Here is a 27,004-nt window from a genome sequence, read left to right as displayed (position 1 = left end):
CAGCCGGACACCGGCCGTGAACCATCAGTCGGCCACGCCAGTGCCACCCTGCGCCATGCCCACCGTGGTCACGGGCACACCCTGAAGTTGAGGAGGCAGCGGGAGAGACGGAGGCTCGCCTGCCCAGCCCAGGCCCCTCGCCACGGCCGGAACGACGAGCTAAGCCGCGGCCCACGTCCTGTCTCAGCTGCCGCGTGGCTGCCGCTCGGACCACGGATGGCTGGCTGGCTCCACGCCCGTCGGCACGCGTCATGGTCTGCAGGGGAACGAGCGTCCGCAGCCCTGAGAGGGACGCGCCCTCCTTCTTGTTTACTGGGGATTTATTCACCCCCGCAGCCCCCGAACCCCTCCCGGCCCCCCACGCCCATGCCCTCTCCCCGCCCTGCCCAGGGCCTCTGCTCAGAGCATCGCCCGCCGCGGGGACCACGGTTTGTTCATCTGCTCACTGTTTACTGGGCCTTTGCGCTGCCTCCAGGTTTGGGATTTAGGAATGTTATCGCCAGCCCTGAGTCCTGGTTGATTTTCAGCACTGCACACCACCTGGACGCCCTTGCAAATCTTAGTTGGAAACGGAAAAGCTCAGACGTGGAAGTGGCTTTGCTTTAAGCCAGCCTGTCGCTGGCGTAGCCGGCAGGGTGGCAGCCACAGGCCACCGTGCCCTCGCCGTCCACGGCGTTCTCGGGTCCGAGGGCCCACGCGGTGACGTCAGGTGGGGACCCGCTCATTCACGCGGCAGATGTTTGCCGGGAGCCTAGTCTGCCTGGAATGTGGGGACGCGACTGTGGACTAGACAGAAAAGGTCTTTGTTCTTTCCGAGATCACGGTTTAACATGGGGGAGGCAGCAGGTGCGCGGGCTGACATAAACGAAGGTTACTTGGGGGCGTTACCCATAGGATGCAGGGATCAACGCCACGCGGCTTTAGACGGGGCCGCCAGGGAAGGCCTCTTCAAGGCGGTGTCAGCGGCGAAGAGGAAGTCTAGTGAACTCACGCGACAACGTCTTTACGCTTCATCGAGCGAGGCCAGCACCGCTGAGGGCAAGTGAGTGGAAGGAGGGTCAACACCGGCTCGCGTCGGCCAACGACTCTCAAACGAGCCTCATTTTCGGGGGAAAGACAAGGTGGTTTACACATAAGATTAGCGAGAAGCGAGAGCCGTGAATGTTCCCATGAGCAGACGAGGTGTGCACGGTGGTCACGGGTCTGCGGAGCGCCCCGCGAGGTCCCCGTGCCCGGACGCGCCGCCCGCGGCCTGGGCAGGCGGGAAGCGACCCCGTGTTGGTGCCCGGCACCCCCGCCCCCCACCCCGCGTGCAGCCGTGGACTGTTTCATGTGCCTCGTTTGCGGTGGGGTTTGCGAGCTTTTTAGCTGTTTAAAGCATTTACGAAGATCCGGTCTACTAGACTTGTGATTTTAATGGAATGTTGAGAATTTCATAACTGTGTGATCAATATTTAAATCCAGCTAATTTAACCTAACTGGTTAAATTTGTGAAATTCAAATGTTTTGAACTTATTTGTTGTGGGCGTAGTCTATGACTATTTGAAAAAATGTTCATTTCTTCTGTTATGTGAATCCTAAAATCGTTTGAAGAAACATCTAGACTGGCACGCGGGACGGGGTGGGGGGTGGGGCCGCCCCCATGCGGCCGTGGACGAGGGGCCGCGGCGCCCACGGGCTGGCCCAGTGCTCTGCCCCCGGTGCCCACCGGGGTCCCCTGCTCGCCCTCCACCAGTCGCTGTCACCAAAACAGATTCTTTGCTCTGCAAGGCGTGAGCCAGGGAGGGTCCAGGTGGCTCCCCCAGCCTCCAGCACTGAGAACGGGGCTTGCCCCCGCCAGGCGGAGCTGAAGGCAGGCAGAGGGAAGGGGGGCGGAGCCGAGCCCTGACTCCGGCAGCAGGGGACCCGCGCAGGGCCAAGGCCTGCCTCCTCTGCTCCGACCTGTTCCCGTCTCTCCCGTGAGTGTCACCGGGACCGGAGGTCGCCATGCCCTCTGAACAAGGGCGGGCAGGGGACCCGCCCCAGGGCGCTGACAACCCACCCGCTGCCGAACCCCCAGAGGGAATTTGACCGCCGTGGGGTGTGGGGTGGTGATCCCGAGAAGCCGCCTTGGCTCCTCCCTCCTCCCTGTGCAGAGGGGCCCCTGGGGATTTCCATGCAGAAGGTGAAACCTGGGGACACAGGAAAGGGCGTGGGGGCAGCGGGGAGCCAGGGCAGGGACAGCCCAGCACTCGGCACAGGCAGACGAGTGTGGGGAACCCCCCCACCCCCCGATGACGTGCCTCTCCCCCACGCTGGGGGTCAAGCTCACGGCCCTGACCGACCACATCTCCCGCCCTCTGGACGCTCTGCGGTCCCTCCCCACGCGGACTGTCCTTGCCCCACCCGCTGTCTGCCGGGCCCAGACAGACGCGCCCTGGGCGGCCACCGCGGTGCCGGTCTGCGGTCACACGCAGGCGTCCCTCCCGCTGAAACGGCGCTGGGGAGGGGCGCCCCCCCCCCCCCCGGCTCCACGGAGGAAATCCCGTTTCCAGGGAGGCGGCGGCGCCCTCGCGCCCTCCCTGGTCGGCCCCCCTTTGCACGGCCCGTCGCCCCGCGGTCACACGCGCCTCGTTCCGACTCGTGCTCGAGGCCCGGCCGCCGCTTACGCCGACGCCATCGTTCCAGACGTAAAGCCAACGTCGCCGCGGAAGCCCCAAGCGCCACGCGCGGCCGCCTCGCGTTGGGGCCACCGACCCGCTCTTGTGACTTTGGGGTCCGCGCAGCGCAACAGACACACAGGCCGCGGGCTGGGCGCACACGAGCGCAGCGTGCCAACCGCGAGGAGATGCTGCCGCCCGTGTTAGCGCGGCCCCGAGCGCCGGACGCCAGCCGCAAACGAAGCCGAGCCCACCCGGCCCCCGCGACGCCGACGGAGCTTTGCAATGATAATGACCATTAAAAACATAATTTGGTTTCCTTGATAAAAATCATGATTAATCTAACACTTAACACTTACGACATGCATAATTGCCTTGCTTTGCTCTCCGCAGCTGTCAAGTCGCGCGCTGGCTGTGACCCGTCGGGGGGGGGGGGTGGGGTGACGGCCAGCGCACGGCGTGTGTGAGGACGTCTGCCCCAGTGCGTCCATCACGAGCCGCAGTGCGTCCACGCGATGAGGCAGGGGCGTGGCCACCAGACGGGGACGGAGAGACGAGCCGCGGCTGACCAATGACGCGCCTTGGGGCCAGAGGGCGGCAGGTCGGTGTGCATTTTAGAGACTGCCGTGTGGGGAGCCGGTGGCCCAGAGATCGACGGCGAGGTGAGGGCGGCCTGGCCGGGACACGGACAATCACCGAGTCCCCAGGCCTCTCCCCATCTCGAGATGCTCCTCCCAGGTGAGGGGCGAGGCGAATGGAGGAGACCGTCCCCGAAGCCTCTTCCCGTGTGCACACGGCGGACGAATGAAAGACGAGGTCGGAGGCTGCTGGCGACGACCCCGGAAGCCGTCACGGATTCACCCGCAGCCCTGGGGCGCGGGGGGAGCAGATAAGCCAGCATGTGTTTGTCGAAATAGAGATCAGTCAGCCGGGAGCCAGAGCTCCCCCGAGTCTTGAAAACGGACTGTGTTTTTAGAAAAGCCACTTTGAGACAAGGGACGCGGTGTCCAGGGCTTCCGCACATCTCTCTCAGGTTGCACCTAAAAACGGTGCAGCTGGACGCCCCCGGTGAGGCACTATTTCTCATACGAGCTTAAACGGCCTCTAGTTACCTGGCTCTTTTTGTCCAAAGCCCGGCTTTTTTTCACCGGAGAGTTCCAGCCCGATGGACTCTGACGAGCGGATGATTTTTTTTAACACCTGCAGTGTCTGGCTCTCTGATTGCATTAAAGCAATCTTCTTTTGTGATTTATATTTGTGCCAATGTTTAATTCTATCACCTTCTCCTTCCCCCGTCTCAATTTCCTCTCGGATTCTTTTTTGTCTTGATAATATAATTTTTGTAGCGACGTTACAGTCTGTCATTTTACATTTATGAAGCGAGACATAAATGCACTTGATTATTTTTTATGAATGTCCATAATGACTAATGCATTGATTGAATCTCGAAGAAAGGACTTTCGCTTTTACTTAATGGATTGTCCCCACCCCACCCCACCCCAGGCTCGGCTCTTTAATGCTCCGCACGTACCGAAGAGGTGATGAGAACGTGTTAATTCTTTTCAGGGTTTTTAGATGTTGCAAAGAAAGGCAAGTCTCTCTCCAAATTGCTTGAATCTTGGTGTAATTTTAAGTTCAAGAGAAGAGGGAAATGCACGCCTATTTTAATAAAAATTATACCAGAATGAACTTAGCCTGGCTGTGAAATATCCACCCGAAGTGACAACGAGCTCCTGAACAAACGACATCCCGCGAACGTAACATCTCTCCTTCCCCCTCCCTCCCTCCCTCCTCTCCTCTCCCTCCCTCTCCCTCTCTCTCTCCCTCCCTCCCTCCCTCCCTCTCTCTCTCTCTCCCTCTCTCTCTCTCTCTCTTTCTCTCCCTCCCTCCCCCCTTCCTCCTCCCTTAGACTAAAGACCTTTCTCTCTGGGGAAAGGCAGTGGAACCTTCTGTAACTCACCCTGAAATTAAACTCAAGGCCTTGTGTCAACCTCTTACAAGACAGAAACTCTCGGTGGCAGACGCTGAGAGCCGCGTGACGAGAACGCCCCTCTGTCCTTCTGGGCTCATTCCAGCTCAGCAGGTGCAGTCGGGGGGACGTGCTGCTGGCCGCGCTCACGACCTGCTGCGGCCTTCGTTCACGGGGCGTCTGCGCCCACACAGGTGTGCTGCCCGCCCGGGTGCATTTTAGATGCGATGCTTGCGCTGGGGGCTGCACACCCCGTTCTAGCACCGGGGGGAGGGGGCGCGGAGGGGGGGGCTTGGCTCCTAAGTCGCCTTGCAGAGCTACTGCTGGCTCTCCAAGGAGCCACACGGCGGCCCAGGCCGGGTCCACGGACCCACCCACGGCACGTGGCGCTCCGTGGCCTGGAGCGGTGGGCTGCAGGACCCGGAGCGGCTCACGGCCTGGGCGCCCTGTTCCCAGCGTGCTTTCCCCGCCAACGCCACAGCGTGTTGGTCCCGGGTCTGCAAGGCCAGTAGGTGGATTCCGACCGGGACGCGGAGGGGGAGGGGCCCGGACCCCCCCGCCCCCCACCCCCGCGGCCCGGACACCCCGCAAGCACTGCGCCTGCTGCTCACGCTGCCGCCACCAGGGGCGCCACCAGCACACCTCGGGCTCACAGCGGGTGTCCGGCTCCAGGCGAGCCCCTCCGGCCCCCCAGCGCCTCACAAACGACGCACCGTGGCCCACGAAACACAAAGTACTCGCAGACCGGACGCTTTGTACCTCGCGAGGTGTTTCTCAGCGTTTCGTACGAATCGGCTTTCTTTAGCCGCGCATTTGTTCAGCAAATAATTACCCACGGTGGACCTACTGTGCGCCAGGCCTTCGGTTAAGTGTGGAAGCGCAAAAATGAGTTGCGCGCGCCCCGTCTAGGACTCCTCTGTAAGTAACTGCGGACGACCGTGATCTCGGCGCACGACCGTCACAACCACCTCCGAGTGTCGGGCTGACGACACGGTGAGATTCGCCCACGGGGACAATTCCTCCCGAAAGTCCTTGAAACCGAAGCCTTTGACCACGAACATGCTGTGACTTCCAGAGTCCACCTTCGCCACTGCGCTCCGCCGGGAGCAAGGTCAGGGCGAGGGCGGGGGGCTGGGCCTCGCACGCGCTCGGCTTTCCCTGTGAGGGCGGCGGGAAGCCCGCGGGGCCAAGCAGCAGGCTGCGGTCTGACCCCCGTCTGACCCCGGCCGCAGCGCCGGACGGGCTGTGGGGGAGGGGCACCGGGAACAGCGGGGAGGTCACTGCGTTGACCCAGGAGAGGTGGAGTGGGGGGCGGCTGGGCCGGGTGGTGGGCCCTGGGGAGCAGGGCCAGGTCCCGAATGTGTTCTGCAGGCACCCCCAGCTCAGCTGCTGGAGGGCGGGATGGGGGGTGCAGAGAGACCCAGGACAAGTTGGGTGCTGGCCCCAGCAAGCGGGGGACGGACCAGCCACGACCAGCCTCTCCTCACACCTCGGAGCAGGACCTCGCCCCCCGCGGACATCCCCTGCTTCCCCTGCATCTGTGCCCAGTCCTGGGGGGCAGGGGGCAGGCAGAGGCGCCCCCTGGTGGTTCCCGTCAGCTCCGAGGCCACCGGCCCCGTGGGGGAGGGAGTCGCACCGCCTGGCCCCCCGCCCCCCGCGCGGAGGGCCCACCAGGCCGCCTGTGCCCTCACAGCTCTGGCTCGGTGGTGGCCCCGCAACAAAGCCGGCTCCCTGCGGAGGCCGCGGGCTGCGAGGCGCCCGGCAGTGTGCGTGCGGGGCCGCTCCTCCCCACACCCCTGTGCTCCCTGTGGCCTTCCTCTCGGTTCAGAGAGGGCAGAAGCCAGCGGCGGCACGGCAGGCGGCCGCGGCCGTAAGCACCGGACGGACGGAGCCGCTCGCCACGTCCTGGTCCCCGGCTCACAGAGGCGTGCGGGTGGCCGGGGGCCGGAGCGGGGTCCTTCCCTCCCCACCTGCCTGGGGTCCTAACGTGCAGCCGGGTCACTGGACGCCGCACCCCCACTGACGTCCCGAAGTCACCCCAGAGAGTGGCCGCGGGCCCGTCGGTCTGTTCCGGGGCCCCTGCCCGCCCCGTCCCCGCCTGGCGGCTGGGAGAGTCCCCTCCGTCGGGCGGGCCCTGCGTCCCCACGGCCCCCCGGGGCCGGAGCGGCAGCAGAGACGTGGGCCAGGACGCCGGCTCCCGGCAGTTTCCTGCCCCGGTACGAGCAGCAGGGCGAGCGGGGTGGGGGGCCCGGCCGGTCGACGAGCACGGCCGCTGAGGTGGCAGCGGGTCCCGGACGCGGGGACAGGCCACTTGCCTTGACGACGTCTTCGTCGGACGATGCGCACTGCACGGCCTGCAGGTCGGTCACCGCGCCGTCCTCCCCCACGGCGACCACCTTCACCGGCACGGCCACCGGCTTCCCCGTGAGGATGGCCGTGTTCAGGATCTCCGCCTCCTGGGGGGCAAGCACAGGCAGGCTGTGACACCCCCTCCCGCACGCGGCCCGCCCTGCCCCAGGGCGCAAGCCGAGGGGCCGCGGGGGCCCGGACAGCGTCACCGCCGACTTCCGCAGGGGACGCCGGACGGACGTGGAGGGTGCGAGGGCCCACGCGTCGTCAGGGAGCGGGCGGCGGTTCTGAGCGCCACGCGGAGGGGACGTGGGGACCCCCGGCAGGCACTGGCGGGGGGCCCGGGGGCGCTGAGGCGTGGCCGCGGTCCCACGGCCCACGTGTGCGCCCTGCCGGGGTCCGAGCACACGCAGCGGAGTGCGGAGCCACGGACGGGCCCCTGCCGGGCGTGACCCCCCGCGCCCCCCGCCCCGCCAGCCTCCCCGGCTCCCTCGGGCCCTGGCCTCTGCGCCTGTCTGGGACGCTGCCACGGCTCCGGTGACCCCCTCGCGGCCCGACAACGTGCCGTGCACGCCCACCATACGCCTCCTGCACGGCTCAGCTCGGCGGCGGGCCGGATGCAGAACGAGGGCGCCTGCTCGGTTTCCAAACCTGCGGCCTCTGGTGTCCGGTGGACGAGCCCCCGTCTAATCGCATGCGCCCCTGAAAGCTGATTCTGAACCCGAGGAGAGGACGGCGATGGAGGCGAGGAAACGTGGCTTCCGCAGCGCGGCGAGAGGCCAGGAGGAGCCCCCCGAAAATTACGTCTCTACGTACTCGGGAAAACGCGTCTCTCGGTCGCCCTTAGCCGGCAACACAGATAAACGAGTCACTGGGAGAGACGCTTCCAGGAAAGTGTTTAAAAAGCGGATTCTGAGGTTGTCGTGGCACCGTGAGCAGGGCGCACCTGCCCCCCCCCCGAAAGGCCCGCCCGAGGGGGGACGGGGCGGGGGGCCTGCCCAGGCCACAGAAGGGACAGACAGCAGCTCCGGAAACGGGGGCAGGACTCAGACGTCCGCGGCCAGGTCGGGGGCGAGCGTCGTGCGCTGTGTGACGAGGGACGGTCCCGGGCGCTCGAGCTCGCGTCCGCGGCGGCACACGGCCAGAGCTCCGCAGCAGGCGGCGGGAGCGAAGCCTCCTCCCTGTCTGCTCACAGTTCCCGGGGACGCTGCGCGCTCGCTCAGGGAGACGGCACCGGCGCCCAGGGGCCAGGCCCACCCCGCGTTGTCGGGCACGAGGAGCGTGCGCCCTGCTGGGGGCCACACCGACAGGACGCACGGCCCCGGAGGAGCCGGCGTGGGGTGTCGGGCACGGCGGGGCCCGCCCGGCACCCCCACACGCTGCCCTCCCCGCCCGCCCGCCGCTCCCTGCGTGGCTGACGCCTCTGCGGTCCTCATGTTTACCCGCTGCCCAAAGAATTCTGGAACCACGTTCCGTTTGGGTCAAAAGCAGACTCTGCCCTGGCTCACTGTGGCCGACGGGGTGGGTCCAGGACCATGGACAGAGGCCGCTGTGTCAGCGAGGCTGAAGGCGCAGCCAGGGACTGACCTCCCGAGGTCCAGGACCGTGGACAGAGGCCGCTGTGTCTGCAGGGCTGAAGGCGCCCACCGCCACCGCGGCTGACCTCCGGAGGTCAACGCCCAGTCTCATTGCTCCTGCCGCGGTTAGGGTCCCACGCGCGAGGCAGGTGGCTCCAGAACCCTGCCGTCTCCCCGAAATCTGAGGCAGCCAGGCAGATGCCACGTGCCCCCTCACCCCCACGCCGGAAGCAGAGCTGACACGGGGTCCGAGTGCCAGAGGCTGAACCCCAAACCCAACCCCTCGCACACCCTGAGCTCTCTCCCCGGGAGGCTGAGCGAGGTCGGTCCCTGAGGTTTACGCGGCGGGGGGCTATGCAGGTGTGGGGAGGACACCTCTGGGCGGCCGCCGATGGCAGCCCCCACCCCGGCCTTTCGCCGACGTCACGGCGCAGACGGGCATGCTCGCCTGTCTATCAGATTTCGTGCTATTGGCATGATTTACCATCTGCTCTTGACCCCACCTCCAATGACACGAAGAGATGGTACCTTACGATCCTGTGTCCACAGCGGACTGAAACCGAGGACATCGAACCAACCGACAAGCAAAAAGCACCGTGCGGCCCCCTTAACGCAGTGTGGGCCGCTAAGGAATTACAGAACGGAAATCAAAATACGGGAAGGAAAGGCTCGCGGAACCTTCGCTCGCCATACGCGAAGCCGCAGGGGCTGGAACGCGGGATCCCGCGAGCTGTGACGAAAAGGCGAGATCTGCCCCGAAACGAAGGGCTTAGGGACAGCACGCGAGCAAAGGCTTCCAGCACCTTCCGTCTGCAGCCTGCTGGACGCTGCGGCCGTCGGACTCCCGCCCCTCCCAGGCCGAGAGGCACCTGAGCATCCAGGCCGGCCCCACGGGGGTTCCCACACTGCCCGCTCTGGCATAAACCCTCTCGACTTTGGCTTCCAAAACTCTCCCCGTGGAAAACGCCCGTTTCTCTAAAATCCGATTCAGAACGACTTGCAGCCCCATCCCCGCCTGCCCCAGCCACAAAACCAGCGTTTCTTTCCCGCTTCCTTTCCAAAATGAAGTACATTTCATGGATTTTCCTATTTTATCTAAATCTCTTGAAGAGAGTGCAGGCACAGGGAACCACACTCGCGTGAAGACTGCTAATGCCGACGGCTTCTCGTGCTAACTGGATCGGTTTTTAATAACTGGCAGACGTGTGAGTGCCATCGCGGGCGAGCGCGATCATTTTTATTCGCAGAGGCAGCTGACGTGGGGGAACCCGTTACCCGCAGACGCCTCCGATCGGGCGGACCGACGGAGAATGGCCCCGCACGTGGCCCACAGACTCCATTAAACAGGCTCAGGCATTAGTCGGCCAAAGAATCTCATTAGACGCACATTAAATGTGTATTTAAGTCACAGCAGAGACACTTCATTAAGAGCGACACAGTGGGCTTCGCTGCGAAGCTTTAATAAAGATCCTGGTCATGCTAAAACCTGAATTTACGGTCACTCTTAGTCTTTCCTTGAGAGCAGAACGTCGAATTGAATTCTTCTCTTCTTCGTCTCACGAGAGACCAGTCCTGGCCACGCTGCGTGTTTCATAACTACTGTGGCAGGTGTAATTCACATGAGATAAATCCGACCGTTTCGCGTGCATAGCATGACGAGTTTTAATAAATCCGTGCGGCTGTGCCGAGGTCACCGCGGTCCAGCTCGAGGGCCTCCCAGGGTGCTGGGCACCCCGACCGCGTCATGGAGCGGGGGGTGGGGGGGCGTCAGGACCCTCACGCGGAGCGAGATCTCGACAGCGCCGAGGCCTCAGTGCCGTGTTTGCCCTCGCCGTCCATGTGTTTTGTGGGTATCTCCCCCCAGGCGGAACTCCTCCGGGCCTCGCTGATATTGGCACCGACGCCCCACTTCCGAGGGACCTGCTTCGGGCTCGCTGCCGGCCACCTGAGCAGACGACCGTCCCCCGGACGTGGCCTGCTTGTGGTCCCCGTCTAGAGACGGACGCGGCCTTCCGCGCGGCTGCTCGGGCTGTCAGTGCAGACGCCTCGTCACCCCCATCCTCCCAGCGCTGGGGCCCGGCCGTCCGTCCGTCCCACGGCCGGTCTCCCCCAGCCCGGCCCCTCCTCTCTGCATCCAGCCCGCCCGCGAGTGCCCTTGCCGGGCGGCCGTTCCTCCCGCTGGCGTTTGGCCGTGGAAAGGGCTCACTCGCCGGCCCCGCAGCACCAAGCCCCGGTCAGCAATCCGCTGGCCGCGCGGCCGGCCCCTCCCCGCCCCCCACCCCCCGCCGTGGCCCTTGGGGACCCCCGCGACGCTGCCGGCTCCACTGCTCCGCGCACACCGGGGCGACCGCCTCCCTGTCCCCTCCCCGCCTTCGGCCCTGCTTCCTGCATCTCCGGTGACGCCCCCTCCTGCGCCGTCCTCGCCGGGAACCTGTCCCCCCTCCTTCCTGCTCCGACTGACGGAGCATCGCTTCCGGGAAGAAGACACTTCCCCAGGTAAGCCAACCTCCGCTCGGCGGCCCTTCCAGCACCTTCCACCTCTCCTCACGGCACTGGGCGGCGCCATTCCTGGCGTTCAAAGGGCCTCAGCTGGGACGCCGGGGTCTGTCAATCCAAACGAACCTTCCGGAAACGGGCCGTCGCCTGCTCTTTGGGGTCTCTGGAGAATGGGGTTCACAGAGTTGCCCCCTGACGGGCTCGAGAGTCAAGCCCTCTCCCTCTGCCTGACCGCGTGGCTTTGCATCCTGGGGAGAAGCCACGTTGCGGAAGCGTGTGATCTCGTGTAGAATGGTACGCACGCGGAAAGCGTACAAAGCGTGCGCACGGGGACAGAAACCACCCTCCTGTCTATCCGCACCTCACGCCTCGGAGCAGAGTCTCCCGCGGCCTCAGCCTCGGAGCTGCGCGGCACGTGATTCTCTCGCCTCCCACCCAGGCGCGCCTGTGTTCGATCACGGCGCACGCGGCTGGAGTGGGTGTCACTGTCACACTCGGCCTGACGATTTCGGTCTTCTAATTGCCGGGTTCGATTCATTTTCATTGGTTCCGATTACCTATCGCCTATGAGCCTGAATTCATTTCCTTCGAGCTTTATCCATTTTGTGCTTTATCCGGGGGTTTGAATGTGTGTGTTACTTTTAAATTCTCCTTGCCTTTTCCTGCTTCGTTTTGGGTTTTGGCTACTCGTCTCCGTCTTTCGATTTTCCTTCGTCTTCTGTCGTCAGAAGGTACTGCTCCTTCGCCCGGAGATTTCTATTTTGAAGGAAGTCCACCGCTTAGTCCTCTAGTGACTTCTCGGTTACTGAGCCGTCCCGAAGAGGGCGGATAGGGCACCCTTGGGGGTGAAACGCCCCGGGATTGGGGCGACGTTTTCGGACTGGGCTCTGAGGCCGCGTGCGGCTGCCCGTCTCAGACCTCGTCTGTGGAGGACGCGGTGATGGACCCTGTTGGGGCTGCAAACCTGGGCTCAGCCCCATCCTCCTCCTCTGGGCCAGAGGCTGGATGTCGCCTCCCGCACAGCACGGCGAAGTGAGGCAGACTCACGCGCACGCGGGCACACGCACACGCGCACGCGAGCACACGCGCACGCGAGCACACGCACACTTACACTCACACGCACGCGAGCACACGCACACTCACACTCACACGAGCACACGCACACGCACACTCACGTGAGCACACGCACATGCACACGCACGCCCGCGCTTGCTCTGCCTCTGATAGAAGCCGCGCGACTCCCGCACCCATCGCTCGAGCCTCTCCCGAGGAAAACCACGCGAACGGAGCCTTCCGCCTCGTGAGTGCAAACTCTCGCGTGCTCACAGCCGCGCACCGCAGCGGGCGCGTCCGGTGCAGTCGTGCGGGACAGGGCGCTCGGCTCCCGCACCGGCGAGTCGCACCGAAGACCTCGAGCGCGTCCGGTCCCGCGCGCCGGCCGCGGACATCCGCGCGCAGTGTGTCGGGCGGTGCCCGCCTGCGTCCGAGGCTGTGAGCGCGTGCGCGCGTGGGAGCCGGGGTGCGAGGCGCCGGCGCGGCAGGTCCCGCTCTCCGCGTGCGCGGGCAGCTGCCCGGCAAACGCGCCCTCGCAAACCCGATACAAACGGCCGCAAGGAGTGTGGCCCTTCGCCCGTCTCCTTGCTAACCCGGGGCGACCTCTTTGGATATTTTGTGGGTCTCCTGATGATCATCCGGGGAGAACTGATTTCAAGCCTTGCAAAGGTGAGGTTCATGCAAAGTAAATAAGATTCTTTAATGGGATTTTCTTTAGCACAAATGAGAAATATAAAATGTCAATACCAAATAGCAAATTACTCTTGATTAATTTTTTACGGGTTTAGCTAATAACTGATTGAATACATCTTGGATAATTCCTCCTATTACTACCACGTCTTGGAATTTTAATGAACTGCTGGAACGTTCTCATTTTGACTGATTTTGTTTTGCTGAGTGACCTGAGTGGGCACCTGGCTGGGGTTTCTGCCCGGAACCACAGCGACTCGCGGGGGAGGAAGCGCTGGCGGCTCCCGCGCTCCCGGCCACGGTCCTCGCGAGGGCAGGGACGGCTGTGAGCAGGCGACCGCAGGGGAGATTGGCTGCGGCCCCCCAAGCAGAGGTGGACGGCGCACTCGTCCGCACGCATTTGGGGTCTCACGTGGGGAACTTGGCAAGGGGCAGGAAACCCGGAAGACGGGTTTATTCCGCCAGAAAATCCAAACCTGTGGAGGAACGCAGCAGCCGAGCAACGAGCCGCCGGCTGCAGGCACGAGCACCCGCTCGCCCGCCCGCTGGAGGCCGCCCGGGCTGCTTCCAGTCTGGGGGCGACTGCGACTGACACGACAGCTGGCCCCGGAACCACGCGGGGGTGTGGGGCACCGGCCCTCCGCGCGGCTGGAAACCCAGGTGCCGCTTCTGACTCCGCGAAGCTCAGTTGTCCCTCGGTGTCCCCTGTGGAAACCGCGACCCGTGGACGCTCGGGGCCCCGACGTGAAACACACTCGTCCACCCACCGCAGCTGGACGCCCGGCCATGGACGGAAAACTGAACAGGTGTTTATCGGAAAAAATGGCACGTCAGAGCAAACCTGTGCGGTTCGGAGGTCAGCCGCACTATAAACATTCGCAGCCGATTTTTTTAGTTAGAACATTTTCCTGAACAAAGGGGGTTCTTGCTCCCGGCCGACCTCTGACGTCAGCTGATAACTTAATTAATGACGTCCCTTCCCCGCAGCCCTGCGGGGTCGAGGTGTGTTCCTGTTCACGTTCGCGCTGTGGCCCGTAAAGCAGGCAGGTGTTAAGACGGGCGGGGAGGCAGCCGCGTTAGCTGGACCGTGACCTTGCCGCTTCGCCATGGCCACCGGCATCGCGTTTCTGGCTCCCAGCGCCGGGCCCCACGACCACGGAGAAGTCGCCCCCACGCGGCGGTTGGAGGACGACCACGGGAAGAGGGAGGCGGGATGGGGCCCCGCGGGGCAGCGTCGTGGCCGCGTCTGCCGAGGCCTAAGGGCTGTGTCTCGGGGGGCGGCTGAAGCCAGCGGGAGAGACGGGCCCACAGCTCAGCCGGGGCGCGGACGGAGCTGCAGGGAGCGGGCTCGGGGGTCCTCTCAGCCGAGACCTGCTTCCCGCGGCAACAGGAAAAAGGGACGGGCCACACGCATCCTGCTCCGCGGCGCGCCAGGCCTGCTCGTCTACCGGAACGGAAGCATCTTTTCCGGTCCAGGATAAATTACGTGCTCCTCTGACCCATTTTTTTTTTTCTCTGCCCATTAAGCTGGTATCAAAGGTATGAGAACTGGACAAGCTATAATATGGATTTTCTTATTAATGTCTCTTGCTCTTTAATTGAAAAGGTGTTTTAAAAGCCTTCTAAGTAGCTCATTTTATTTTCCTGAAAAATGCATATAAGCAAATTGCTAAGGCTAAAGTCTGGGAGTGGACACACAGACTTTCTTCGGGAAGAGTTCACATCGCTACCCATCTGTCTCTCGCTAACTCCTCGGTGTGGGGGTTAGCGGCAGAGTCCTGCCTCGTTTGGGGTCTCAGAGCGTGGACGGAGACCCGTGTCTGCCGAGGGCAAGCACGGGGATCGACACTTTAGATGATGTTCCCAGGGGCGTCTCGCCCGGGCGGCCAGGTTCTCCCTCCCCAGCTGTGAGCCTCCACGCTGTTCCTAAACGAGGTCACGCTCTGGACGTGGCAACTCGATGACATTCCCAGCATTTCAACGACCACGAAAATGAAAATCGCGAACAGCTTTCTCTCCTGGGATATCGTCCTGTGGCTTCTCACTCTTCTTCAAAGAGACAGGATGCGGAATTTTAATTCCTACGATTCCCACGGCGGTGGGACAAAGGACAGAGCCGACCCCTCCTAGAACGCCCGAAGTTGTCGCTAGTTCTCCGGGAGGTTCCCTCGTCGTGGGGGCGGGTGTCCCTCCTCACGCCGCGCGGTCGAGGCGAGGGGCTGCCATGCGTGGACACAGGCGAGTGTCGTCGGAGATGGAGGGCCCATTTTTCACGCTAACACTTGAAAGAACAGGAAACTGAGGTGCTCTGGGGCAACAAAGCTCCCAGCTAGCCATGACATCTTAGCAGGTAAGGCCGGCTGCAGTGACCGAATGCTTGCATGCCTAGAACGTGAGGCTGGCCGCGTCCACGAGTCTTGACGTCGCAAAGAAGAGCAAAGCCTTGTTGCATAAAATTAAAATATCTGATAACCCCGCTTCGACCCGTGATTTCGGGACCGGGAACGCCTGCCGGCGGCCCGCGTCTGTCGGAATGTTTGCTGCAGGACACAGCGTTTGTTCGCTTGATGCTGAAACGGTCACGAGCGGCCGATGTCCCCACCAACCCTGTGACAAGGAGCTCGCGTGACCTTCTGATCGCACACTAACAAACTCGGCCATCATGAAAAGCCGCTGCGAGACTCGATGCTGTAGGACGCCCCTCCTCGGGAAATCCAGTCTGTAACCGGCGGACCAGACTTCTGAGTGAATTCAGGGGCTCGCTGTGCCACACAGGGCCGTCGCCGAAGGCGTCCGCTGAGAACTGGATACAGCGCTCTCTGCTGCCACGCAATGCACTCAGGAACTAATGGGGAAGAGGGCGGTTTTCTGTCAAAACACCAGTTTGAACATTTCAGACAAGATCAGACTGCAGAGGCGGCCTCACCACTGAGACCCCCGAGGCTGTCAGGCGCTCGCTAAGCAATAAGCGAATCCCCCGAGACTCTGCCGGTGGCCTGGCCCACTGGGGGCTTCGTCATGCCTGGGACTGTGGGCGGGTACTGCCTCGTGAACGATAACAACCATGTTTGTGACCAGTGCTCCCTGGGACCCCGCAACGCCTCCCCGTCTCCCCCGCCGGCCCCTTGCAGGTGCTTCGAGAATGTCTCTGCAGCACCGGAAACCGCCCGTGATTATCACGTCCACTTATGAGCTTCCGGATTGTCTGTCTCGTCCCGCCGAGGAGGCGGCAACAGGAAGGGGCGAAGGCGGTCAGCACGGGCTGACCTCTCTGTCCCCGGGTGGCCTCTATGTGACATGGCAGGGGCCGTGGCCCTGGCGGCCAGCTGCCTCCGGCCGCCTCTGCCGGCTCTCCTCCAGTCACCCCTCCCAAACGGAGGGGCCCTCGCTTCTCCCCCTGGCTGGCCTGGCGGTGACCACCGCGGGCCGCAGTAACAAGCCCCTTTGCCCGCGGGCTCCTGGCTGGGTCCCCGCGGGGAGCACCCTGCTGGAGGGAGGGCAGTAAGGGGACTGCCCCGCCCGGCCCCACGGGGCACACGACCGGCCGGGCCCCGCCCCGCACGACAGCGCGTAGACGTGTGTCCGAGGCCGTGGGCTCGAGGTGCCGGGGTGGCGCGTGAGGACAAAGGTCACCGACTGTGGCCTTCGCCTGTCCCCTCCGTCCAGGACGCAAGCCAGACATTTCCCAGCACGCCTCGCTGCTGGGCGGGTCGCGGGGCCAAGAACAGCCCAGGGCGTGGGGGCCAGCTTTGCACGGGGGTCTCCGGCGGCCGGCGGGGGGGCCACATGCTCTTTGCCTGGGGTGCTGGCCAGACCTGGCGTGCCATACGGACACCGGCAGGAACGAGGCATGGGGAGACACCGCGCGGGAGGAACCTGGGCCCTGAACCGGAGGACGGATCCCCCCCCGGGTGAGCCTTGGCCTTCGGGGGCTCGTGCAGCAGCCCGACCCACCTAACACAATGCAGTCGCACGGGTCACGCGGTCCACACACGGCGGTGCAGCGGCGTCTGCAGGACGGGCTCTCGGGGCCGCTCCCGGGTGTGACATGCTCAGAGGAGGGCCCGGGACAGACGTCCGGTCTCAGCCCGCTGCGGAGCGGGAGGGGCCGGGCCAGGCCACGGCGTCCTGTCCACACCAGAGGGCGTGGGGCTCGTCCCGCCGCCCGAGGTGGTGGGCTCCGTGTGTGTGTGTGTGTGTGTGGTATGTGTGTGTGGTGTGCGTGTGGTGTGTGCGTGTGGTGTGTGCGCGTGTGTGTGGTGTGTGCGTGTGGTGTGTGCGCGTGTGTGTGGTGTGTGTGTGTGGTATGTGTGTGTGCGGTGTGTGTGTGTGGTGTGGTGTGTGTGTGGCGTGTGTGCGTGTGGGGCGTGTGTGTGTGGGGTGTGTGTGTGTGGCGTGTGTGCGTGTGTGGTGTGTGTGTGTGTGGTATGTGTGTGTGTGTGTGGTATGTGTGTGTGCAGTGTGTGTGTGTGGTATGTGTGTGTGCGGTGTGTGTGTGTGTGTGTGGCGTGTGTGTGTGGTGTGTGTGCGTGTGGTGTGTGCGCGTGTGTGTGGTGTGTGTGTGTGGTGTGGTGTGTGTGTGTGTGGGCCGGGGCGGGGGTGAGGATTAAGGGGAGGTGGAGACTCTTGCCCCCGCGGCTTCGTGGTGACAGTGCTGGGAGAGCGACTGGTGAGATCAGGCTGACGAGGCCACGGCTTGCCTCCCGACAGCGCCCCGGGCCCCTCGGCACCGCCTGCAAACCCCCGGAGCGCCCCCGATCGCGCGGCCCAGACGCCAGGCGGTACCTGGCGGGCAGACCGCCTTAGGCGTGACGGGCCCGCCCCACCCAGGTCCCCGCACTGCGCGCTCATCTCCGCAACCTTCGCTGGACTGCGGAGACAGACAAAGTGAGACCGAGGTTAATATCCCTGCCAGGCCGTGAAAAATGGGGCCTTGGAAAAGTAATTAAGTTGAGTTACAGCAAAACAAAAAAATAAATATTTCCTGATTAACTGAGGCCGTCCCCCGAGATTTATGCCCACGGGAGTCCGACTTCTGAGGCTGAGATAATGGACACCACGGGTTCCCGCCAGCGGCGAGGGCCTCTGGCCGGTGGCGGGGTTCCAGGCCCCGGTGACGGACGCCGTGACGGGCAGCTCCCCCCAGAGCCGGCTGTGTGTCTCCATGCCGAGGCGCAGGTCCACCATGAGGCGTCGGCGCCCTGCGGAGGTCACCTGTCCACGCTCGACGGGCCCACACTTACGAAGAACAGTGTCTTCTGGAGAAATGAGCCAGTGGTGAACCGAGCCTGTGTCCATCCTTCTGCGCGCGGGGATGGGCCTGGGGATGGGCACGTGGCCCGTGCAGAGGAAACGAAGCGTGAGAATGTCACTGCGATTCCTGGGAAACGCCGGCGGATTTGAATCCAGGAGGGTGTGAACTTGAACTTGAGCTCCCATAGGCATCCAACACCTGAGGCTGAGAACGGAGCCAGCCCCGAGGGCTCCCAGGGATGCCGTGTGAGCTCCTGGATCCAGCTGCGCCTGAGGCCAAACCCTTGGGCTGTCTTGTCGCATTATTTACATGCGGTGTCGAGCGACTCCAGCCTTCTTTGTCTAAGCCATCTGGGGTTAGGTTGTCTCTCTCACAAGGAAGACAGTCCAAACTGATAAAGCAATTGAGAGACGGGGAACAGCCCTCACAGCCCACTGTGTTTTCAAATAGGACACGCTTTCTCACGAAACCAGACAAATGTGTTTTGTTTGGCTTACTGATTCTAATCCGCCCAGATTGATCCTGGGCAAGTCACTTAAACTCTCTGAGAAAGCTGGGGGAGATCCTACTTAATGTACAGTGTTGATTCAAGGATTAAATGGGATTATCTGTGTAAATCAGATTGTACACATGAGAAACAGAGTCAGAACACTCTGCCGTGGTAATTATCATCGTCGCTGATGGCGAGTGAGGCGCTGCATGCGCCCAGCTGTGGGCGGCCCGTTCGCCGTCTTCCGCCGTGCACGCCAAAGGGCAGCTCATCCTCGGGCTGAGAAACCCAACGTCCCGAGCACACGCTGCCCGCACACACCCGCTGGCAGAAGTCGCTGTCGAATGGTGAATTTGTGGGACTGTCCTGGAGTTAACTCGGAGTGACATCTGCCAGAGGGAGGGGGTGACCCTGGCCATGTGCTCACTTTTTCCTTTGTGCCAAAAGACGGTCATTTTGCCGGCGGGGCGTGCGTGCGTCCGATGCCCCTTTCCGCGTGTGGATGTTTGGGCGTCCGCGATGCACGGGGCACTGCTCCAGGCGGCAACGGCCTCGGACGTGCCTCGGCCGCTCTCAGAGGACAGAGGTCAGCCAACGGGCACACCCACGAGACGCGTTCCGCAGGCCCTGACGGGGACGCAGGCCAACGCATGCCTCCAGCCACGTCGCGGGAAGAGGTGGGCGAGAACGTGTCTCGGGCGTCCAGCCTGGCTGGCCGTCGGGGGCCCCTGCAGCGTGCATCCCGGCGTGGCCGCCCACGACTGACCCGCACGCGGCCGGCCGTGGGCTCTGGCCCCCGGGAGGGCGCGTCCTGAGCCAGGCAGCGCCCAGCACTGAGGCTCATGCCCCAGTGGTCGGCATCCGTGGGCGGGGGTCCTAGCATTAAGCTCCTCGGTGGACGTTAGATCCCTATGGTGGTCACGCACAAGCTGCCACTCCGCGGACAAGAGGAGGCCCTGTTGGGATATGGGGGGCCTTGTCAGGTGAGGGGGGACCCGAGCAAGGGCCCCGCAGGTGGATGAGCTCGGCATGTCAGGAGAGCAGCCGGGCGGCGCCTTGCTGCCCTCACTCTGGCCTCAGCCACGGCGACTCTGCGGGCACGCCAGGCGGGTCTCTCCTCTGGGGCCCCCCTCGATCCTCGGCGACGGCGTGCGGTGCCCTGCAGAGCTGATGCCGCGCGGTGCTGCGCGGCCGGACCATCCTGCAAACACCGCGCCCCCCGCCCCCCACCCCCTACTTTCTTTAAACAGAGCGCGCGGGCTCCTCCCGCAGGAAGACGCCCTGGAACTGTTCTCCGATGTAGTTACTTTTACGGTGAACTCACTGCAGGCAGTAACAGTAATAAAAGTGATATAAAGTCTCTTTAAAGCGCAGTTATTACCCTGAACGCTGAGCCTGCTGAGGACGTGGCAGCCCCGGGGCGGGACGGCCGGCGGGGGTGCTGGCGTGGGCAGCGCGGCCACCACGTCAGCGGGGAGCCGTTCACCCGCCGCCCAGGCTGGCCTTCCCCTGAGCCACCTGCCAGCTCCGGGAAGAAGCTGAACGCATGCACTGAGCACACGACCCCGGTCTGGCCCCGGGCGACACAGAAGACGCCATTCGCCCGGGCGGCAGGTGGCCCGACGGCCACCACGGGGGGACAGTGGGGTCAGGAGGTCATGGCCAGCGGGACCTGTGCTCCTGTCCGCTCACTCGGCAAATGCTTTCTGACCCTTCCGGGGTCCCAGGTCGGGAGCGGGGACGTGAGGGACTTCTTGGGCTCCGCCCACTCAGGGAGGCCGCACCTGTCTGAGTGACCTGCTGACCACGCCGCCTCGTACTGCTCCCCAGGGACAAACGCTGCCCGAGGGGCCGTTTCGCTGGGGAGCAGCCTCCCTGGGGGACACCCCCATCGGCCCCTCTGAAAGCCGCACCGTCAGTCTGCGGCGGGCATGCGAGGGTTCCTTTCCAGACAGCGTTCACGGACAAGGACGGCCCTACAGAGCGCTTACGCACCACGGGCTTATAGAATTTGCCAGTGATTTACGTCCCTTCTTTTTGTCAACAGCATGGCGACGGGCCGTTTGTGCGGAGTTACCCGCTGCCCTAAACCCGGCGAGTTATCGACACCTGCTGCTCAGCTGAAGCCGTGCGGGGCGCGGGGCACTTACCGTGGCCAGGCGCGCGGGCCGTCTGCCGAAGAGGCGTTTTGCGGCTTCTCTGCGCTCCAGACACCGGGGGAAATGCGCGTGGATCACGCCCCACTTACACCGCTAATTTCCAGTGATGGCGGTTTAAATCGCGCAATAACAGAATCCCTGTCCCGCGGTCTCCTGCAGACTTTTTAGGGTAATGACGCCCGGTTTGTCTGCCTGATGCGCTCCCCTGAGGATCGCTGACGAGGCCGACATCGCTGCTGGCTCGTACACCATGCGCAGTGCTCTGGGGCGCCCGCCCCGCGTCACGCACAATCAGAACCGGCGCTGTTCTCTCGAATGCATCTCCGTGCGTCTCTGCCGGGCGCCCCCCGTGACTGGCGGGAGTGTCTGTCAGCGTCCGAGGGACGGCGAGGCGGGACAAGACCCCTGGTCCAGAGTGCATTGGGAGAGGCGAGAATCTGGACCAAGGCTGAGGTTCCGGGGCCAGCAGATGGCACAGCACAGGAGGGCCCGGTGATAAACAGGGGGGCTCCGGGCCAAAGGGCGCAGGCGGGAGAGGGAGGGGGGCGTGTGAAAGGAAACCTTAGGGTTGGGGTGCTGTGCTCATGTGCGCGTGCGCTCACACACGCGTGCGTGCGCTCTCGCTCGCTCTCTCTCTCTCGTCTTTCTGGCCAGAGGCATTTGGTTTTCAGCGTCTGTGTGTGTCTTTAGAAGGAGGGATTTACCCTTCTCGACCTCCAGACCCAAAGCTTCGAGGCGGCCCTGTCAAATTACAGCTTCATCAGTATTGGAAACATTTGATATTTTAAAAAGTTCTCTTTGGTTAGAGATCTATTCAGATTAGCACGAGAAAAATTTTGCATTAAATCTGGCAAGGGAAGAATGTGGCTTCGAATGTTGTAAACTTTTGAATGCTTGTAAAAATGATTTGAAAACTTTTTAAGCACCTATTCATCAATGCTGACTATCAAGAACTTGAAAGGCTCATTAAAAATATTTTGATATGGCCCTTTCGAGAATAAAAGCAGATACTTAAATGTTATGCGCAACTTGAAGATTCTCATTAAACATCTTAAAGGCTCTATTTGGAAATCACAGATTCAGTATCTAACATTTTTCTTAATTGCCTGTATTGTGTGTTTCTCATCATCACCATCATGTAACAGAGAGAAATACACCAGTTTGTCAGGAACCCCAATGCCCTGCAGCCCCCCACACTGCCCAGAGCCCCCCGAGTCTGCAAAGACGATAAAGCCTCGCGAGGGTGACTCAGTGGGAAGAAGCGGCCCCCACGTCACGGCCCCGGACCCCAGTCTCCCCGCAGAGAGGGCAATGTCCAGGCCTCACTCAGGTCGGTTCCCTGGCTGCCATGGGACAATCAGGACAGAGGGAGACAGCGGGGACCCCGGGAAGGGGGCGGGGCGACGGTGGGGGTCCTCGCCCGCACCATCGCTGCAGCCCCCCAGCTCTGAGGGCCCCCCGCAGTGCACCTCGCACGGCTGCGGGCTCAGTGCAGCGGAGAGAGGCCGTGGCCCGCCGCCCTCGGCAGTGTGTGACTCGGGGGCACGAGTGGCCTGGGGGTCCCTGTCATGGTGCCGTGCCACTGCCGGGAGAGTCTATGGGGTCACGACAGGAGGAGGGGTGAGCTCAGAAGGGGGTGAGCATGACTGCCCTCGACCAGGCACGCAGAGACACCATCGTCATGCCCGCCTCTGACCCGGGTGCCGGTGCCGGCCCCGTCTGGCTTCGGGGGAGAGGGCAGAACGCTGGCCTTTCTGGGGTCTGAGAGGGTGGCTGTGTGGACAATGCCCGCAGCACGGGCTCTGGGAGGGATGAAGGGCGTGTCCTTTACGAGGGACCGCAAGTCCCTTCGTCAACGAAATCCTTCCTGTGTTGCTCAGAGCCAGCCCCGAGCTGCCCCGAGGGTGGAAGGACGCAGAGGGACTCGCAGGGGACGGGGACGTGCCATGGGCCTCCGCGCCTGGCTCGGCTTGGGACAGCGCTTGTTTAGCATCGTTTGGTCGCTGTTGGTCGGGGTCGGCCAGCGGTCTCGCCAGCGCCAGCGGGCTGACGAGGGGCCAGCTGCCTCCCGCCCGGGCTGGCGACGTGACAGTGGTGTGCGTGGGTTTTGCGAGAGCAGAAGCCGAGGTTCGGGGGGCAGCAGCTACGACCCGACTCGGCCCGGGGCTGATTCACTCCAGGAAGGACAGGGCAGCTTCCGGCACGGCCGGACTCTGAGAGCCGGGGGAAGGAGTCCATCCCCCGGCCCCTCCCGGAGCACACACCGGGAGCTGATGCGTGAAAATGCCTGCATGGCCGAAGGCCTGACATAGACCCGGAGCCCCTGACGCCTCCCGGGGGGACGTGTGGTGGCGGGGGGCGAGGGGGGGGTGTGGAGGCCCGGCCCTGAGAGCTGGCCCCTGTCAGACACCAGGCGAGGCCGGCAGTCACTGGCTAACCGAGCGCCTGTGACCAGGCGGGAAGAAGGCCGAGCCCAACATGTCACTCAGCAGCGACCAACTCTCACGGGAGCTACGTTTGGTCCTGGGGAAAGCATGAGTTCAGACCTCGGGTCATCGAAATGTAGGTGGAATGCAGGCGAGAATGAACATTAGGCTGAGAAACAGAAAAGTAGAAAAATGTGCATCTCTTGCACATCTGAGGTACCGAGGTGCAGGTGGTACCCAGGAGGCCTCACGAGCATCTCGGGTTGGGACAGTTCGTTGTTCGGCATAGCAAAGGCGCGAGCCTGGAAAGAAAGAGGATCTGAACTGGACCACAGGGCCGGAGTGGGCCCCTCGCCGGGCCCGGCTCAACCTCCGCACGCGGGAGATGGCGAGCATCCCTGTCAGCCGCACCTGTGAGGAGTCAGCATTGCTGGTCTCCCCGAAGCCGGGGGCCTGGGCACCCAAGGATGCGACCTCCTCGACTCCCAAAGGCCCCTCCCCCGAGTGCCCGTGGGAGGACCACCAGGCGGGGCTGACGCTCGCCGACCCGTCACCCGCCGTCACCTGTTCGACCACTGAGCCGCTGCTGGGCGAGCGACCGCTGTAAACTGGCCTCCCTTCCTGGCTCCGGCGCGGAGCACCGGTGACTGACTCTCACGGACACTGCTCTCTTGCGGGGAGGAAAGACCATCATGATACAATTTCGGACAGTGAAGAGGGCTCTTGAAGCGATACACTGTGTTTCCCACAGGCCAGACCGGCTCAGAGTGCTCCGCAGAATTTGCGCGGTCACCACGAAAACCCCACGAGACACAGGAAGGTGTTGTCCTAACTTCATAGAAGCGGGACATGGGTCCGCGATGCCCGACGTCACTGCCAGGAAGGGGTGGACACAGGTTCCCGCCCAGGGTCGAGCTTCTGTGGCTACGAGACCGTTAACTCTGGTCAGGGAGGCCAGAGGGACAGAGGTGGCCCCGGTGGAGCCGGACGGGGAGGGCGTCCTCGGAGAGCAGGCAGAGAGTGCTCAGAGCCGGCGCCTCCCGGGGCCACCCTGCTCGGTGAGAGCTGAGTCACTGGGCGGGTGCTGGAGCAAAAAACGGCCAAGTTCGTCAGCTCCGAATCGCGAGAGATGACGAAGCACCTGTCGCTCGAGGCGCTCTGCAATGGCTCGGACAACGCCTCGGTCCAGCATGGCGCCTGCACAGACCCGTGGCCGGAGGGTCTGACCAGCACGAAGCAAACGAACAGAAACATCACTCAGCGGCAACAGCCGAAAGTCTGCAATTTCCCTCTCGCTAAGGAGAAAGGCTTATTTTAAAAAGGGGGCCGCGGCAACCCATCCCTGAGCCCGGTTCTGGCGAGAAGGTTTCTCTGTTTTGGGGTTCATTTGGGAGACAGTTGAACCAAAAATAAGAGAACCAGCCGCGGAGTTTCAGACGCGGCAGCTTGCCGCGAGCCACGTCCCCTCGGCACGCGGGAGAAGCGGCTGGCGGCGGAGCCCGACGGGGCGTGGAGCCCGGAAGACGCGCAGGCGCTGCCGCTTCACGCACGGCGCTTCGATCCAGTCGGGACGCGCCGCCCCCGCCCACCGCTCGGCCCACCGCTCGGCCCAGGCCCTTTGCAGCCGCGCCGGGCACCGGCAGCTCCGGGCGTGTGCCCGAGGAGGGAGGCTGCGCGTCGAATGCTGTGCACATGTTTTTAAAAGGGACAACTTGGGAGCACAGTCCCGGGCTAGTTAAGCGGAGGGTCTGACCTCGCCGAGGCGCTCCGTGGTGGTGGCAGCAAGGCCACTCGTTTGTCATGCTGTGTCCTCTTCCTGGGCACGGAGACACTGTTTCCCAGTCTCTCTCGCTCCTGGGAGCAAGTGTGACGAGACCCTGGGCTGTGAGCAGCGTGCGAGGTATGATCTCAGTCCAAAGTCAGTAAAGCTCCCAGAGTGTGGCGTCTTCGCGATGGTCCCCGGTGAAAGGAGCCTGGATCTCTGGAGAAATGGCAGATTCCAGTTGGGGACCCCGCACGGTGGCCAAAGATAAAGACGGAGTTCAAGACCAAAGTGGTGGCACCCGGAAGGGCCCCGGAGCCGACTTGCCCAATTCCGGATGGACACATTGGGGGCACTTTCAGCACGAAAAAAAATGACAACTGTAAAGGACTGTAATCCGCAGAATTAAACCAGGATGCATGAGTCCAAAGCTGGGGTCAGTACTTAGCTGAGTAAACGAATGAATTCCAGTAAATAGATGCAGGAAGAATGATGGGAATAGAAAATTGCCGTTTGGCAAACGCCGTCGTGAAGGTTTCAGCCGAGAATCGTCAAGGGATGCCCAAATTTGCAGGCAAAGTATGACAATTAGCAGAGCAGTTCCAAAGCACTTAACGCACAGAGGGAGGCGGGAGCCTTCCAGCCGGCACAGCTGGCGTGACTTCTTCACCAGATGCTCAAAGGTCACCTCCCCGGGACAGGACGGCCTGCCATCTACCTCCTGACAGGAGGCAACGTCGTTGCCATGGTTTTCACGCCCGAGCGGCATAACCTGATTCAGTCACAAGGAAATGTCAGCCAAACTCAGACTGCGGGGCAGTCCACAAAATCGCCGGCCAGCGCCCGTCACGAAGGGCAGGGCCGTGAAGCGCCGAGCGTGCGGCGGATCACGCCCGGGTGCGGGGGCCGCGGGGCCGCGTTTGGTGTGTGGGGCCCGGCCCGGGCACGAGCGGCAGGCAGGCACGCTGCTGGGACGGGTGGCGGGGCTGCAGGCGGCGCGCCCTCACTCACGGGGCTGCCGCCGCGTCTCCTTCCTGATGGCACGCACGGCCCTGGGCCGCGTCGCACGCCGCCGTCCACGGGAGCTCAGCGAAGGGGCTGTGGGAACTCTGCCCGTTATTTCTGCAGCATGTTTTTAAGCTTAAACTTATTTCAAAACGAACTTAATACCCACATCATCGAGCCGCCTCCTGCACCTCCCGCTTTGCTTTCTGGGCACGGCGGGGGACGGGGGGTGGGGGGCGGGGGGCGGGGGGAGGGGCATGGACAAGCCTGGGTCCCTGAGTCGCGGGGTGCACACCTGCCCTGTTGCCCTGACAGCGGCGGCATGTGAGCGAGCGCTGATGTGGTGTTTAGTTGGGGCACTGAGATGTCCGAGTCACCGCCACAGCATCACCGACGCCGCTCTGACTGGGACGACTACGGGGCAGTTCTGTGGGTGCAGACGTGCCCGGCCCCCTAGAAACACCACGGGTTCGGGAAAAAGCAAGTCGGAGAACGATGGCGACAGAATGAAAACATTTTACGTTAAAAATCACAGAAATCCGATGTAGATGTTACGTGTGTGTGAATATGTAGATCAAAGCAGAGGTCAAGAAGGGTACGCAACTTCAGATCGTGCTCATTTATGTGACAGAAGGGGCCAGAACGTGGGACGGTCGCCTTATCTGCAATACTTTAAACATATAATATGATATTCAGGAATCATCTGTATAATTAAAATTCGCAATAAAACCGACCGTCTGTTAAGCTGTTGACCTCAACTAAATGATTCATAAACCTGTGGCGAAGATACATTTTCATTACAGTCATCATTAAGTTGGAAGGGCCAATTCTCTATTTACTGTGTAATGAAGCTGCATTCTCCCCAGAGGATTACGTCCCGGAGTCAGAGCTAAAGGCAGAAATTACACGAAGTTCATTACTCTTCAAATTTTTCCTTCAACTGCCCATAAGGTGCACTGTAGATGATTTTGTGAGTCTGGAGCAATGAAGTGATCTCCAGGGACTTTTTTTTTTTCTCTAGAAAAATACGGGTGCTGCGGCTTGCCACGATACCTGAATTCACATGCGGAAGGTTAAACTTGCCATCTGTCTCGTATCTCAGAAACGCATTCAACCTTTTTCTGTATTTTTTTTT

The 27,004-nt window shown here is 62.7% G+C and overlaps 1 protein-coding gene across 1 annotated transcript in view; it reads right to left on the bottom strand.

Moving 5' to 3' along the window:
• TMEM132D (transmembrane protein 132D) overlaps positions 1 to 27,004 on the bottom strand; it is a 216,293-nt gene that overhangs the window by 13,670 nt on the left and 175,619 nt on the right. Inside the window, exon 13 of the mRNA XM_036220924.1 lies at positions 6,924 to 7,064. Coding sequence (XP_036076817.1) covers positions 6,924 to 7,064 — 141 coding nt within the window. The remainder of the gene's footprint in view (positions 1 to 6,923; positions 7,065 to 27,004) is intronic.

This window comes from Rousettus aegyptiacus, unplaced genomic scaffold, assembly GCF_014176215.1.
Source record: "Rousettus aegyptiacus isolate mRouAeg1 unplaced genomic scaffold, mRouAeg1.p scaffold_m13_p_5, whole genome shotgun sequence".
Taxonomy (NCBI): Eukaryota; Metazoa; Chordata; class Mammalia; order Chiroptera; family Pteropodidae; genus Rousettus; species Rousettus aegyptiacus.
Note: the sequence above shows the minus strand (reverse complement) of the source record. Positions and strands in the feature narration are given on the sequence as shown.